Genomic DNA, 15,579 nt, shown 5'->3' with positions numbered 1-15,579 from the left:
AGATACACTATTGATACTATGTATAAAATAGGTAACTAATGAGAAACTACTGTATAGCACAGGAAACTATTCAATGCTCCATAGTGGTCGAAATGGGAAGGAAATCCAAAAAAGAGGGGCTAGATGTGTACATACAGCTGATTCACTTTACTGTACAGTAGAAACTAACATGACATTGTAAAATGAATACTCCAATAAGTAAATAAATAAAATGCAGGAAAAAAATATAAGTAATTCCACAGTGATTTCTGTGTTTAAACTTAAGCACGACATTTTTACGTCTATGTTGAATCTATTCTAAGTAACTAATTTGCTTACTAAATCATATATTTTCTTCTCACAGCTGTGGTTGCAATGCTCTTAAGAGTTTGAAATAGGGATTTATTTATTGCTAAAAAGTTTAAATAGCTTTCCATTATACCAACATTTATAACTAAAACAATGCTGTTATATTTATTATATCTATGGAGTTAATGATTATGTAATTATTTGATTAAACATTGTATACTACTACAAAATTCTAACTTGCAATACCATATGCCTTTGCTTTTGTTCTTTGGTAATTGCATTGATAAATAATGCAGTTAGAAAGTGATAACTGTTAGAATGGTTTAAAAATGTACTTATCTCTGATTAAAGTTATCTGCATCTGTAAAATGTAGGCTTTACCTATAAAATCTCTTTTAGACTGTTAAAAAGATATCATTGATAAGAAAATTTTTGATGTTATCAATTAATTTGTTCAGTTCAGTTCAGTTCAGTTCAGTCGCTCAGTCGTGTCCGACTCTCCGCGACCCCATGAATCACAGCACACCAGGCCTCCCTGTCCATCACCAACGTGACCATAAATTTGTTTAACTAAATAAGAATTTGAGTATGAGAATTGAACAAAACAACTAGCTTTTAAAAATGCAATCATGTTTCCTTATGGTGGAAAGACCAGCTGACTGGAAGGCAAGAGACCCAAGCTCCTCTCTTACCCACTCATGTCACCTTGCACAAGTCATTTGTCATTGGCCCTGTTTTAACAGTCAAACAGTAAGATTAAAAGAGGTACATGTTTCTCTCAAGGGTCCATGAGTTCAATAACAACAACTTAATCTCTATTGTCATTTCAATGATATAATAGATATTGTTCTGAGGATAAAATCTCTCTTTTGCACTGAAAGCCTGCAAATAGAGTTTTCTAGAATAAGACATAGGTTTTTAAGCCTGTGTTTTTCAAAATAGCTTCTAACAGTGTCTTCATGAGTATCTTTAAGTAGTTTTCTTCTTAAGAAAGTCTGCATTTCCTGAATTTGACTTGGTAGAAATAATTTATTATCTTTTTATTCTCAGATGTTGAAGATTCCTTGTCAAATCACAGTCTTAAACATCCTTTTTACTCCTCACTGGGTTCTTTTGGTATTTTCTAAATGACTCTGGGCTTGATGTTAATGGTTGTTTTTGTTCTTACAGACTAATAATGACTACATTTGGACTGATAAATGGAGGGTGAGGTACACTAATTGGGCTGCTGATGAGCCCAGACTGAAGTCAGCATGTGCTTATATGGATCTTGATGGCTACTGGAAGACAGCACAGTGCAATGAAAGTTTTTATTTTCTCTGCAAAAGATCAGATGGTAATTGAGTACACAAAAACAGTCAAGGGTTTGAAATTTTCCTCAATAAGCTAATACAAACCACCACTGATATTCTTAAACAGTCATATGTTTGGGGTAACTTAGGGATAAGAGAAAACCTATTCCTTCACCTAACCAAAGACTGACTTGGCAATAAACAAATATCCATAGGTCAGAGTAACAGAGAGAAAATTTCCTTCATTGCTGGAGTTTATTTTTACATATCTAATTTTTTTTATTATTTGGGATTTTCCTCTGAGTCTATGATAGTACAGTGCTCAGGAAATTATGATTGCTTTTAATGTTGACAACACAGCTGTATCAAAATACTTTTATCAGAATGGGTCGCCTCAGGCCAAACAGCTAGCAGGGAAGGAGCACAGCTCCACCTATCAGCAGACATGATTAAAGATTTAAGCATGGCCCTGCCCTGCAGAGCAAGACCCAGTTTTCCCTGCAGGCAGTCTCACCCCTCAAGAAGCTTGCACAAGCCTCTTATCCTCATCCATCAGAGGACAGACAGAAGAAGCAAGAACTATAGTCCCACAACCTCCAGAACAAAAATAGCAGTCACAGAAAGCTAATAAAAATTATCACATTGACTACAGCCTTGTGTAACTCAATGAAGCTTTGAGCCATGGGTAGGGCCACCCACGTCAGACAGGTCATGAGGGAAAATTATGACAAAACGTAGTCCACTGGAATAGGGAATGGCAAGCCACTTCAGTATTCTTGCCTCAAGAATCCCAGGAACAGTATGAAAAGGCAAAAAGATACAACAGCAGATGAGCCTGCCAGGTCAGTAGGTGTCCAATCTGCTACTGGGGAGGAATGGAGAAATATCTCCTGAAAGAATGAAGAGGTTGGGCCAAAGCAGAAATGATGCCCAGTTATGGGTATGTCTGATACTGAATTTAAGTCTGAATTTGGCAATAAGGAGTTCATGATCTGAGCCACAATCAGCTCCTGGTCTTGTTTTTGCTAACTGTATAGAGCTTCTCCATCTTTGACTGCAAAGAATATAATCAATCTGATTTCGGTGTTGACCATCTGGTGATGTCCATGTGTAGAGTCTTCTCTTGTGTTGTTGGAAGAGGGTGTTTGCTATGACCAGTGCATTCTCTTGGCAAAACTCTATTAGCCTTTGCCCTGCTTCATTCCGTGCTCCAAGGCCAAATTTGCCTGTTATTCCAGGTGTTTCTTGATTTCCTACTTTTGCATTCCAGTCCCCTATAATGAAAAGGACATTTTTCTTGGGTGTTAGTTCTAAAAGGTCTTGTAGGTCTTCATAGAACCGTTCAACTTTGGCTTCTTCAGCGTTACTGGTTGGGGCATAGGCTTGGATTACTGTAATATTGAATGGTTTGCCTTGGAAATGAACAGAAATCATTCTGTTGTTTTTAGATTGCATCCAAGTACTGCATTTTAGACTCTTTTGTTGACCATGATGGCTACTCCATTTTTTCTAAGGGATTCCTGCCCACAGTAGTAGATATAATGGTCATCTGAGTTAAATTCATCCATTCCAGTCCATTTTAGCTCACTGATTCCTAGAATGTCTATGTTCACTCTTGCCATCTCCTGTTTGACCACTTCCAATTTGCCTTGATTAATGGACCTAACATTCCAGGTTCCTATGCAATATTGTTCTTTACAGCATCGGACCTTGCTTCTATCACCAGTCACATCCACAATACCAACTGGGTATTGGTTTTGCTTTGGCTCCATCCCTTCATTCCTTCTGGAGTTATTTCTCCACTGATCTCCAGTAGGCATACTGGGCACCTACCGACCTGGGGAATTCTTCATTCAGTATCCTATCATTTTGCCTTTTGATACTGTTCATGGGGTTCTCAAGGCAAGTATACTGAAGTGGTTTGCCATTCCCTTCTCCAGAGGACCACATTCGGCTGTGGTCCATGTGATCAGATCGACTAGTTTTCTGTGATTATGATTTCAGTGTGTCTGCCCTCTGATGCCCCCTCGCAATACCTACCATCTTATTTGGGTTTCTCTTACCTTGGTCATGGGATATCTCTTCACAGCTGCTTCAGTAAAGTGCAGCCACTGCACCTGTATACAGGTCAGGAAGCAACAGTCAGAACTGTACATGGAACAACAGACTGGTTCCAAATAGGAAAAGGAGTACGTCAAGGTTGTATATTGTCACCCTGCTTATTTAAATTATATGCAGAGTACATCATGAGGAACGCTGGGCTGGAAGAAGCACGAGCTGGAACCAAGATTGCTGTGAGAAATATCAATAACCTCAGATATGCAGATGTCACGACCCTTATGGCAGAAAGTGAAGAGGAACTCAAAAGCCTCTTGATGAAAGTGAAAGAGCAGAGTGAAAAGGTTGGCTTGAAGCTCAACATTCAGAAAACAAAGATCATGGCATCTGGTCCCATCACTTCATGGGAAATAGATGGGGTAACAGTGGAAACAGTGTCAGACTTTATTTTTTTGGGCTCCAAAATCACTGCATATGCTGATTGCAGTCATGAAATTAAAAGACGCTTGCTCCTTGGAAGGGAAGTTATGACCAACCTAGATAGTATATTAAAAAGCAGAGACATTACTTTGCCAACAAAGGTCCATCTAGTCAAGGCTATGGTTTTTTCCCGTGGTCATATATGGATGTGAGAGTTGGGCTGTGAAGAAAGCTGATTGCCGAAGAATTGATGCTTTTAAACTGTGGTGTTAGAGAAGACTCTTGAGAGTCCCTTGGACTGCAGGGAGATCCAATAAGTCCATTCTAAAGGAGATCAATCCTGGGTGTTCATTGGAAGGACTGATGCTAAAGCTGAAACTGCAATACTTTGGCCACCTCATGCGATGAGTTGACTCACTGGAAAAGACTCTGATTCTGGGAAGGATTGGGGGAGGGAGAAGAAGGGGACAACAGAGAATGAGATGGCTGGATGACATCACCGACTTCATGAACATGAGTTTGAGTAAACTCCGGGAATTGGTGATGGACAGGGAGGCCTGGTGTGCTGTGATTCATGGGGTCGCAAAGAGTTGGACACGATTGAGCGACTGAACTGAACTGATTCTGAAAGTAAAATCCAATGCTATAAAGAACAATATTGCATAGGAACCTGGAATATTAGGTCCATGAATCAAGTTAAATTGATATGGTCAAGCAGGAGATGGCAAGAGTGAACATCAACATTTTAGAAATCAGTGAACTAAAATGGATGGGAAAGGGTGAATTTAATTCAGATGACCATTTTTTCTAACTACTGGGACAAGAGTCCCTTAGAAGAAATGAAATAGTCCTCATATTCAATAAAAGAGTCCAAAATGCAGTACTTAGGTACATTCTCAAAAACAACAGAATGATCTAGGTTCATTTCCAAGGCAAACCATTCAACATCACAATAATCCAGGTCTATGCTCCAACCACTAATGTCAAAGAAGCTGAAGCTGAACAGTTCTATGAAGACCTACAAGACTTTCTAGAACTAACACCAAAAAAGGACGTCCTTTTCATCATTGGGGATTGGAATGCAAAAGTACAAAGTGAAGAGATACCTGGAGTAACAGGCAAGTTTGGCCTTGGAGTACAAAATGAAGCAGGGCAAAGGCTAACAGAGTTTTGCCAAGAGAGTGCACTGGTCATAGCAAATACCTTCTTCCAATAACACAAGAGATGATTCTACACATGGACATCACCAGATAGTCAATACTGAAATCAGATTGATTATTTTCTTTGCAGCTGAAAATGGATAGCTCTATACAGTCAGCAAAAACAAGACTTGGCGCTGACTGTGGCTCAGATCATGAGGTTCTTTTTGCAAAATTCAGCCTTGAAGAAAGTAGGGAAAACCACTAGACCATTCAGTATGACCTAAATAGCATCTCTTATGAGTACACAGTGGAGGTGATAGATTCAAGAGTTTAGAGGTAGCCCCAGGGCCTGAAGAACTATGGTTGGAGATTCATAACATTGTGTAGGAGGCAATGACCAAAACCATCCCCAGGAAAAAGATATCCAAGAAGGCAAAGTGGTTGTCTGAGGAGACCTTACATAAAGCTGAGAAAAGAAGAGAGGCCAAAGGCAAAGTAGAAAGGGAAAGGGAAAGATGTACCCAACTGAATGCAGAGTTCCAGAGAATAGCAAGGAGAGACATGAAACTTCCTTGAGTGAACAATATAAAGAAAGAGGAAATCAATGGAATGGGAAAGACTAGAGATCTCTCAAGAAAATTGGAGATACCAAGGGACCATTTCATGCAAAGATGGGCACAATAAAGGACAGAATAGCAAGGACCTAAGAGAAGCAGAAGAGATTAAGAAGCTGTGACAAGAATACACAGAAGAACTATACAAAAGAGGTCTTAATGACCCAAATAATCATGATGGTGTGGTCACTCACCTAGAGCCAGACATCCTGGAGTGTGACGTCAAGTGGACCTTAGGAAGCATCACTGTGAACAAAGATAGTGGTGGTGATGGAATTCCAGCTGAACTTTTTCAAATCCTAAACGATGCTGCTGCTAAAGTGCTGCACTCTATATGCCACCAAATTTGGAAAACTCAGCAGTGGCCACAGGACTGGAAAAGGTCAGTTTTGGCAATGCCAAAGAATGTTTAAACTCCTGTAAAGTTGCACTCATTTCACATGCTCAAAATCCTCCAAGTTAGGCTTCAGCAGTATGTGACCCAAGAACTTCCAGATGTTCAAGCTGAGTTTAGAAAAGGCAGAGGAACCAGAGATCAAATTGTCAACTTTTCTTGGATCATAGAAAAAGCAAGAGAATTCCAGAAAAAAAGTCTGCTTCATTGATTATGCTAAAGCCTTTGACTCTGTGGGTCAGAATAAACTGGAAAATTCTTAAAGAGACAGAAATACCAGACCACCTTACCTGGCTCCCAAGAAGCCTATATGCAGGTCAAGAACCAACAGTTAGAACTGGACATGGAACAACAGATTGGTTCAAAATTGGGAAAGGAATGTGCCAAGCTGTATATTGTCCCTCTGCTTATTTAACTTATATGCAGAGTACATCATGCGAAATACTGGGCTGGATGAAGCACAAGCTGGAATCAAAACTGCAGAAAGAAATACCAAGAACTTCAGGTATTCAGATGATACTGCTCTAATGGCAGAAAGTGAAGAGGAACTAAAGAGCCTCTTGATGAGGGTGAAAAAAGAGAGTGAAAAAGCTGGCTTAAAACTCAACATCCAAAAAACTAAGATGGTGGCATCCAGTCCCATCACTTCATGGCACATAAATAGGGAAAAAGTGGAAATAGTGACCGACTTTATTTTCTTGGGTTCCAACATCACTGTGAACAGTGACTGCAGTCATGAAATTAAAAGACACTTGCTCCTTGGAAGAAAAACTATGACCAACCTAGATAGCATATTAAAAAGCAGAGACATTCCTTTGCTGACAAAGGTCCCTTATAATCAAAGGTATAGTTTTTCCAGTAGTCATATATGAATGTGAGAGTTGGACCATAAAGAAGGCCGAGCACCAAAGAATTGATGCTTTCAAGCTGTGGTGCTGGAGAAGACTTGAGAGTTCCTTGGACATCAAGGAGATCAAACCAGTCAGTCCTAAAGGAAATCAAAACCAAATACTCTTTGGAAGGACTGATGCTGAAGCTGAAGCTCCAATACATAGGCCCCCTGATGCAAAGAGCCGACTAATTGGAAAAGACCCTGATGCTGGGAAAGATTGAGTCCAAGATGAAAAGGAAATGACAGAGAATGAGATGGTTGGATGGCATCACCGACTCAATGGACTTGAGTTTGAGCAAACACTGGGAGATAGGGAAGGACAGGAAACCTGGTGTGCTGCAATCCATGGAGTCACAAAGAGTTGGTTATGAGTTAGTGACTAAACAACAATGCAGATTCATTGGAGTCAGTGATATTACAATGATACAGTCCTAACATATAATAGAGTTGGACAGTGATAAAGTCCTAGAATTCTACCTATAGCACTTAGTTATAACATCAATGTCAGTCACACCTAAGATGGTTTTATAGGGGCAAGGATCCTAGAAAATGAAGAGAATCCACTTTGCAAATGAAGACTCACTTTGCAAATTATTTTTGGGTGACCTCTTTGGGGAACTTACATCTTTGTAGGTATCTGTAGATCTATATTCTTAATTATGAATGTGGTTGATTGCCATTGTACCACAATACCTACTATTTAAATATTTTAAAAATAAAATAATGGTAAAGTAAAAAGAAATCTCAGTAATAGAAATGGTAGATCTAAATGATTACCATTAGGGCTTTAAAAAATAATAACAGATGAAAATTTTCTTAATTGTTAATATTTTATTTGTGTACTATAGAAGCTTCAGATCTTACTTTATTTTCAATATCTTTTCATTAACAGAAATCCCTGCCACTGAACCCCCACAGCTGCCTGGTAGATGCCCTGAGACAGAGCACTCAGCATGGATTCCTTTCCATGGTCACTGCTACTATATTGAATCTTCATATACAAGGAACTGGGGCCAGGCTTCTCTGGAATGTCTTCGAATGGGTAAGTGCCACATTTACTGTCAGAAAATTCCACGATCATATACTCTAGATTACCATGATAATAGTAGCCCTGTAGGTTAAAACCTAAGGAATGTAAGAATATCTGTCTTTTTTGTCTTAATAATTCATTTTGTAACAGAAATGTTAACATCATGCTCCTTAAATGCAATTTCTAACATTATAACCTCAAAAGATTAAAGAATTCTGGTATGGAAAGCAATGATTTGCTGAAGAAGTCTTTCTTACTTTCTGCCCTAGTATTTTAAATCGCTGGGACTATAATTCAGAGTGTTGGATTCACGTTTTATCACTAATCAGCTCAGGTTTCACAAGTGCACAGGAACCATTTTGCTTTGCCATGAATAGAAAAGCATTTAGATCTGGTTTTCTTATTTGTGAATAAATATGAAAGAAAATTCAAGGAGACCTGACAAAAGTGGAAAGTTTCCCTTCTGATATAAAAATATCAATAAAGTGAACTTTTCAGGGTACATTAATAAATTTACTTACTTTAATCCCAATAAATATTTTACTGAATTATTTTGTTACTGAAGTTTGTTTATGTCCTAAGTCAGGGCTCTTTTTTCAACAGCGGTGAGCAAGGGTTACATTCTCATATTATTCTTGTTCTTTCAAAAGTCAGCAAGGAGTTTTTACTACTTGTTTTTGCTTTTGTGTTTGGTTTTTTTCTTCAGTTTTATTGAGGTGTAGTGGACATAAAATTATAATACATTTAAGGTATACAAGGTGATGATTTGATACATGTGTTTTCTGTGAAAGGATTCCTACTGTCAAGTTAACACAACCATCATATCACAGATTTATTTTTTTTCCTTTTTTGGTAAGAATACTTAATTTCTAGTCTCTTATATCATACAGTATTAACTATAGTCACTATATTATACAGATCTCAAGACCTTATTTATCATATAACTGAAGGTTTGTACTGTTTCTCCCACACTCCAAGCCCCTCACAACCACCATTCTACTCTCTGTTTCTATGAGTTTGACTTTTATTTAATTCCACATATAAGTAATACTATATAGTACTTGTTTGTCTCTGGCTTACTTCCTTAAAATAATGCCCACCAGGTTGATCCATGCTGCTGCAAATGGCAGGATTCCCGTCTTTTTTTAAGACTGAATAATATTCCATTGTATATACATACTGCCTTTTCTTAACCATTCATCTGTTGATGGACATTTAGGTTGTTTCCATATCTTCAGTTCAGTTCAGTCACTCAGTCGTGTCCGACTCTTTGCGACCCCATGAATCACAGCACGCCAGGCCTCCCTGTCCATCACCAACTCCCGGAGTTCACTCAAACTCATGTCCATCGAGTCGGTGATGCCATCCAGCCATCTCACTCTCTGTCGTCCACTTCTCCTCCCGCCCCCAATCCCTCCCAGCATCAGAGTCTTTTCCAGTGAGTCAACTCGTCGCATGAGGTGGCCAAAGTATTGGAGCTTCGGCTTTAGCATCAGTCCCTCCAATGAACACCCAGGATTAATCTCCTTTAGAATGAACTGGTTAGATCTCCTTGCAGTCCAAGGGACTCTCATTGTTAATAATGCTGCAGTAAACGTGGAGTGCAGATATCTTTTCAAGATGCTGATTTCATTTCCTTTGGATATATACTGAGAAGTGGGAGTGCTGATAGTTGTACTTTAATTTTTTGAGGAACCTCCATGTTGTTCCAATTTATATTCACACTAACTGGGTTTTCTCTTCTCCTCATCCTCTCCAGCATTTGTTATCTCTTATCTTTTTAGTAATAGCTACCCTAAGCAAGTGTGGGGGTGATAGCTCATTGTGGTTTTGATTTGTATTTCCCTGATGATTAGTGATGTTGCCCACCTTTTCATGTACTTTTTAGTCATTTGAAAGTCTCCTATGGAAAAAAATGTCTATTCGTGTTCTAAGCCCATTTTTAAAATTGAGTTATTTGGTTTTTGCCATTGAGTTGTTTAAGTTGTATACTTTACATATTAAACCTCTATTAGGACATGTGGTTTGCAAATTTTTTTTCCCATTCAGTAAGTAATATCTTAATTTTGCTGATGGTTTCCTTTGCTATACAGAAGCATTTTAGGTTGGTGTTGTGCCATTTGTTTATTTTTACCTTTTTTTTTGCCTTTGCTGTTAGTGTCAAATACAAAAAAAATCATCATCACCAAGATTAATGTCAAGGAGCTTATTGCCTATATTTTCTAGTATAATTTCAGGTCTTACATCCAAGTCTTTAATAATTTTGAACTGATTTTCCTGTGCAGTGTTAGTAGTGGTCCACTATTATTCTATTTCACGTGGCTGTCACTTTTCTCAATACTACTTCCATGGAATAATTTTTTTTAATCCCTTCACTTTAAGCCTATGTATGTCCTAAAGTTAAAATGTGTCTCTTGTAGATAGCATATAGTTGGGTATTTTTCTTTTTTTTTCCTCTTCTTTTTCAGTCTATTAGGCCACTCTGTGTTTTTTGATTGGAGAATTTAGTCCATTTACATTTCCAGCAATTTTTGGTAGGCATGGACTTAATATTGCCATTTTGTTAATTGTTTCTGTTTGTCTTGACCTTCCTTTTTTTCTTTCTTCCTCTGTTCATTTCCTTTGTGATTCGATAGTGTCTATAATGATATGCTTAGATTTGTTTCCTTTTGTATATGTATTATAGGTTTTGTTGTGTGGTTATTATGAAGCTCATATGAAACATCTTATAGTTATAGTAGCGTATTTAAAGCTGGTAACAACTTAACTTTGAATATATGCAAGCACTCTATGTTTCTACATTTCCCCCACCTTTTATATTTTCATGTCACCATTTACGCATTTTTTATTGTGTATACATTAACAAATTATTGTATTTATAGTTATTTTTAGTACTTTGTATTTTACCCTTTATACTAGAATTACAGATGATTTACCTACCACCACTATATCAGAATATTCTGGATTTTCCTACATATTTACCTTAACCATTGAGTTTTGTATTTTCAAATATTTTCATATTATTAATTAGAGTCCTTTCACTTTAACTTGAAGAATTCCCTTTGACATTTCTTATAAAGTGAAAGTTGTTCAGTTGTGTCCAACTCTTTGCAACCCCATGGACTATACAGTCCATGGATTCTCCAGGCCAGAATAATGGAGTGGGTAGCCTTTCCCTTCTCCATGGGATCTTCCCAACCCAGGGTTCAAACCCAGGTCTCCCACATTGCAGGTAGATTCTTTACCAGCTGAGCCACAAAAGAAACCCAAGAATACTGGAGTGGGTAGCCTATCCCTTTTCTAGTGGATCTTTCCACCTAGGAATCGAACCAGGGTCTCCTGCATTGCAAGTGAATTCATTTACCAACTGAGCTATCAAGGAAAAAATAAGGATATCAGGGAAAATATCTATTGGTGATTAACTCTTTCCAGTTTTATTTGTCTGGGAAACTTTTTATCTCTCATTTAATTCTGAATGACAGTTTTTCTAGGTGGAGTATTCTTGATTGGAAGCTTTTATCTCTAAGCACTTTAAATGAATCTTCTCACTCACTCCCTCTGGACAGCAAAGTTTCTGCAGAAAAATTCCTTCATAGTCTTGCAGGTGTTGCCTTGTGTGTAACAAGTTGCTTTTGTTTAACTGTTTTTAAGAATATCTCTTTGTCTTTAATTTTTGACAATTTAATTGTAATGTGTCTCAGTGTTGGTCTCTTTAGATTCACTGTATTTGGTACTACTTATGCTTCCTGGATTAAGATGTCTGTCTCTTTCTCCAAGGTTAGGGCAATTATCAGCCATTGTGCTGTGCTGTGCTAAATTGCTTCAGTCGTGCTCAACTCTTTGTGACCCTATGGACCATAGCCCCCCAGGCTCCTCTGTCCATGGGATTCTCCAGGCAAGAATACAGGCATGGGTTGCCATGCCCTTTTCCTGGGAAGGACCACTGGGAAGCTTTTGGTCGATCATTTCTTCAAGTACTCTTTATGCCTCTTTATCTCACTCCTCTCCTAGGACTCCCATTATTCAGACTGGATAATCACAAGCTTGTTGATTATTTCTTTTACTTAATCAAATTCAGTTTTTGACTTCTCCAGTGAAGTTTTCCTTTCAATTATTATGATGTTTAACTCCAGAATTTTATTTTTAAAATAATTTCTTTTTATTAATAGTCTCTATTTAGTGAGCAATTATTTCATACCTTCTTTTAGTTCTTTAGACACTTTTTCCTTTAAGTTCTTTAAACATCTTTAACATAGCTGATTTCAAAAGTCTTTGTCCAGTAAGCCAAAGATGTGACCTTGTTCTGGAAAAATTTGTATTGGCTGCTTCTTTTCTTGGTATGGGTCATATTTTCATGTTGCTTTGAATTTCTTGTAATTTTCATTGAAAAATATGTATTTAAAATAATAAAATAAGCAACATTGGAAATAAGTTTATTTCCACTCTACAAGGTTTGATTTTGTTGCTGTTTGTTGTTGTTTCCTTGTTTAGTAACTTTCCCTCATAAATTCTATAAAGTATGTATTCTTTCTCATGCACAGTTACTGAATTCTCTACCTAGTTAGTTTAGTGGTCAGCTAGTGATGTGAACATATTTACTTAGTGCCTAGAACAAATAAGTTTTCTGTGTTGTACTGAGGGGCTCTGTCTGAAGACTTGCCTTCAACATTCATACATGAAGTTTAAAACTCTACCTTAGCCTTCACTTCCTGCTTGTGCAGACCCTCAAGGTCAGCCAGAGGTGAAAATGTAGAGACTTTTCAGATCTTTCATGGGCATGTACATAGTCCCATGCGTGTACACACTCCAGTGCATGTCTGTGGCCTTCTAGATCCCCAGGAATAGGTCAGTGCTTCTTAAAGTTCCCTATGGATGTTTTACTCCACAGTCTTTCCTTTTAGCTTTTTGGTTAGCTTATTGCTTCCCTAAAATGTTATCAGTGCTTCAGGCAGCTATACTGTTAGGTTATTGCCACTGTTAATTTTTGACAAATTCCCCACAAGGAAAATGCTGTTTACATTGGATGAGCTCTGAGTTAGTTCAAATTAAGGCAGGTTCTGCCAAGTGAGGTTTTCCAGGGAACTGTCAGAGATCAAATAATGGAAATTCTTTGAGAATGTGACTTGGAAGGAACCCCAATCCCATTCTGACTTTCCCAGTGTCTTCTTGGTTTCTGGTCTTCAGTGTGATTTTTGGGCTTTTGGCTTTTAAGGCAATCACAGAGCTAGGGATAAGGCTATGGGATTAGGACAAGTTAAAACATCATGATGCTCACTTTCCTTATTGAGAGTCAATAATTTTTCTTGAATAAATACTTCCTGGACTGTTACAAGCTGTTGGTTAACTTTCAGTGTTCTGAAAAAGTTGATTTGAAAAAAAATTAGTGTTCTTATTGCTTTTGTAGGAGAGAGGATTTTCAAGAGTTCTTACTCTGCCATTCATTATGATATCACTTGAAACCTCCTTTTTAAAATTAAGAAATGTTTTTTTCTTTTATGTTGCTAAGTATTTTTTTAAAAAAAATTCTTGGCAGTGGATATGTAGAAACTTTGTTTTCAACTGTAGATAATTGTTGAGGTCCTTTAATGGACCAGAACCTGGTGGTCCGGAGTCGACGATAAGAAAGTAAAAGAGAGAGAGAAAGAGGCTGATATTCCTTGGTTTATGCAGAAAACGAATAAAGCCCTTTGACACAGGGCTTTCACTGCTACACGTAGGCACCAGGCGCCCTCTCAAGGCGGGGTGAAGGCACAGTGTGCTTTCTCAAAAGGGTCTTAGAAGCCTGGGCAAGAAAGTGAGCTCAGTGGGCTTCTGTGCTCCAAAGAATTAGCCTGAGAGAGAGAGAGAAGGAAAGAAAGACACGGGGACACAAGCTCTGATGGAGCGAATGTGCTTTATTCAACATAGTGTGGGTATGTATACTGTCTTACAAGGTCGCTATTTTCAGCAGAGATAAAGATCGAAAGTCCAGACTTTCAAATTATCCTAAGTCAATCCATATCAAAGAAAGAGGGTTGTAAATAATCACTTTTACCATATGGTTCATAAAAAGGAAGAGGGTCATAGTTACTTATCACCATATGGAAAAACTAAGGAAGGAAATACATGCATTCTTCAACCCCCAGGAGTAGTTTGCTGCTCCACTTAATTCCTGAATATTCAGGAATTAATAAGGGACAAAGGATTCATGACAGATCCAAAACAGCACACAGGAAGCCTCCTATTAAATGCTTCCTGACAGATAACTATGTTTTCCTGTAAATAAAATGAATGATTCACATTCATCAAAATATATCCTGTATATATTGAAATGGCTATCGTCTATGAAATATATTTTAAAATAAAATATGAAATGATGCAATGAAAATAGTCAGCAAGGTCCCAGTAATGTGGGATGCAGGCATGTAGTTAGGTATAGGGAAAGATTCAGATGCCTGGATCATGCCATGACTTTGCCCTCCACTATCATTAAGATCTGGAAAGATCTTACCCTCTGGACTTTTAGATTCCTTATCTGTAAAAATGGAGTAACAGTAGTACTAAGTTAATAAGATAGTTGTAAAATTTTAGTGAGATCATGTTTGTAAAGTCCAAAGCAAAATGTCGGTAGAAATAGCTTAAATATATTTTAAGTTGTTATTATTTAAAATTCTATAATTTTACAATAAAATACAGTACTGGCACTGAAGCAATCTTTGACTGGGTATGTTAGATGCTATAGTATCCAAGCAGCCTTTCTGTTTCCTGTCTTATTTTTGTACAGTCCTATACATAACAGCTGGATCAATACTTTTATAGTGCATGCATCATTCTGCTGCCTAAAAATCTAAGTGTTTTTTAGTCACCACATTACCCTAAATACGAGTCTACAGTGAGACCTAACCCAAGGCTTTTTTCACCCATTGACCAGATTCATCCAGCCAAACTGAGCTATCTATCAGTGCTATTCATTTACCCCAATAGATTGCCTTATCTACCTACCCACCTACCTTTCTCTCTATTTCATATGTTATTACTATAAACCAGACATGAAGAATTCCATGCATCTGTGAACCACCTCTATGCTTCCCTGTCTCTTTATTTTTTTTATTCTTCCTAATCTCAGAATTATTTTCTATTCTTTCTACTTGAAATATCATGCTTCCTAATATTTTTAATTTCTGTTTATTGCATGCTTCCTTTAAATAGCTTCCCCTTAAACAAATCTTCTCCCTGTTTGACAAGTCAGTACCTTTTTATATTTATTTTCTTTTCTAATACATTTCTTTATATGCTCAACTCATTCCTACTCACTGAACCATAACCTTCTTAAGGTATTCTGTATTCTACTCATCTTTGTATATCCTGCAGTGAGTTGTCCAGTGCTTGTACACAAATGATGCCTAAAAAATCATATTTTCAAAATGGAAACAAATTCTTAGAAGACAAATGTTCACTCTTTGAAATTCT

At 37.5% G+C, this 15,579-nt stretch overlaps 1 protein-coding gene across 2 annotated transcripts in view; it reads left to right on the top strand.

Moving 5' to 3' along the window:
* MRC1 (mannose receptor C-type 1) overlaps window positions 1-15,579 on the top strand; it is a 124,612-nt gene that overhangs the window by 96,901 nt on the left and 12,132 nt on the right. For both annotated transcript variants that reach the window (XM_055429510.2, XM_055429502.2), the window contains exons 25-26: window positions 1,459-1,624; window positions 7,993-8,142. In XM_055429510.2, coding sequence (XP_055285485.1) covers window positions 1,459-1,624; window positions 7,993-8,142 — 316 coding nt within the window. The remainder of the gene's footprint in view (window positions 1-1,458; window positions 1,625-7,992; window positions 8,143-15,579) is intronic.

Source organism: Moschus berezovskii, chromosome 15 (genome assembly GCF_049115385.1).
Source record: "Moschus berezovskii isolate FMDL1 chromosome 15, NW_MosBer_1.0, whole genome shotgun sequence".
Classification (NCBI taxonomy): domain Eukaryota; kingdom Metazoa; phylum Chordata; class Mammalia; order Artiodactyla; family Moschidae; genus Moschus; species Moschus berezovskii.
This window is presented reverse-complemented; position numbering and strand designations above follow the sequence as displayed.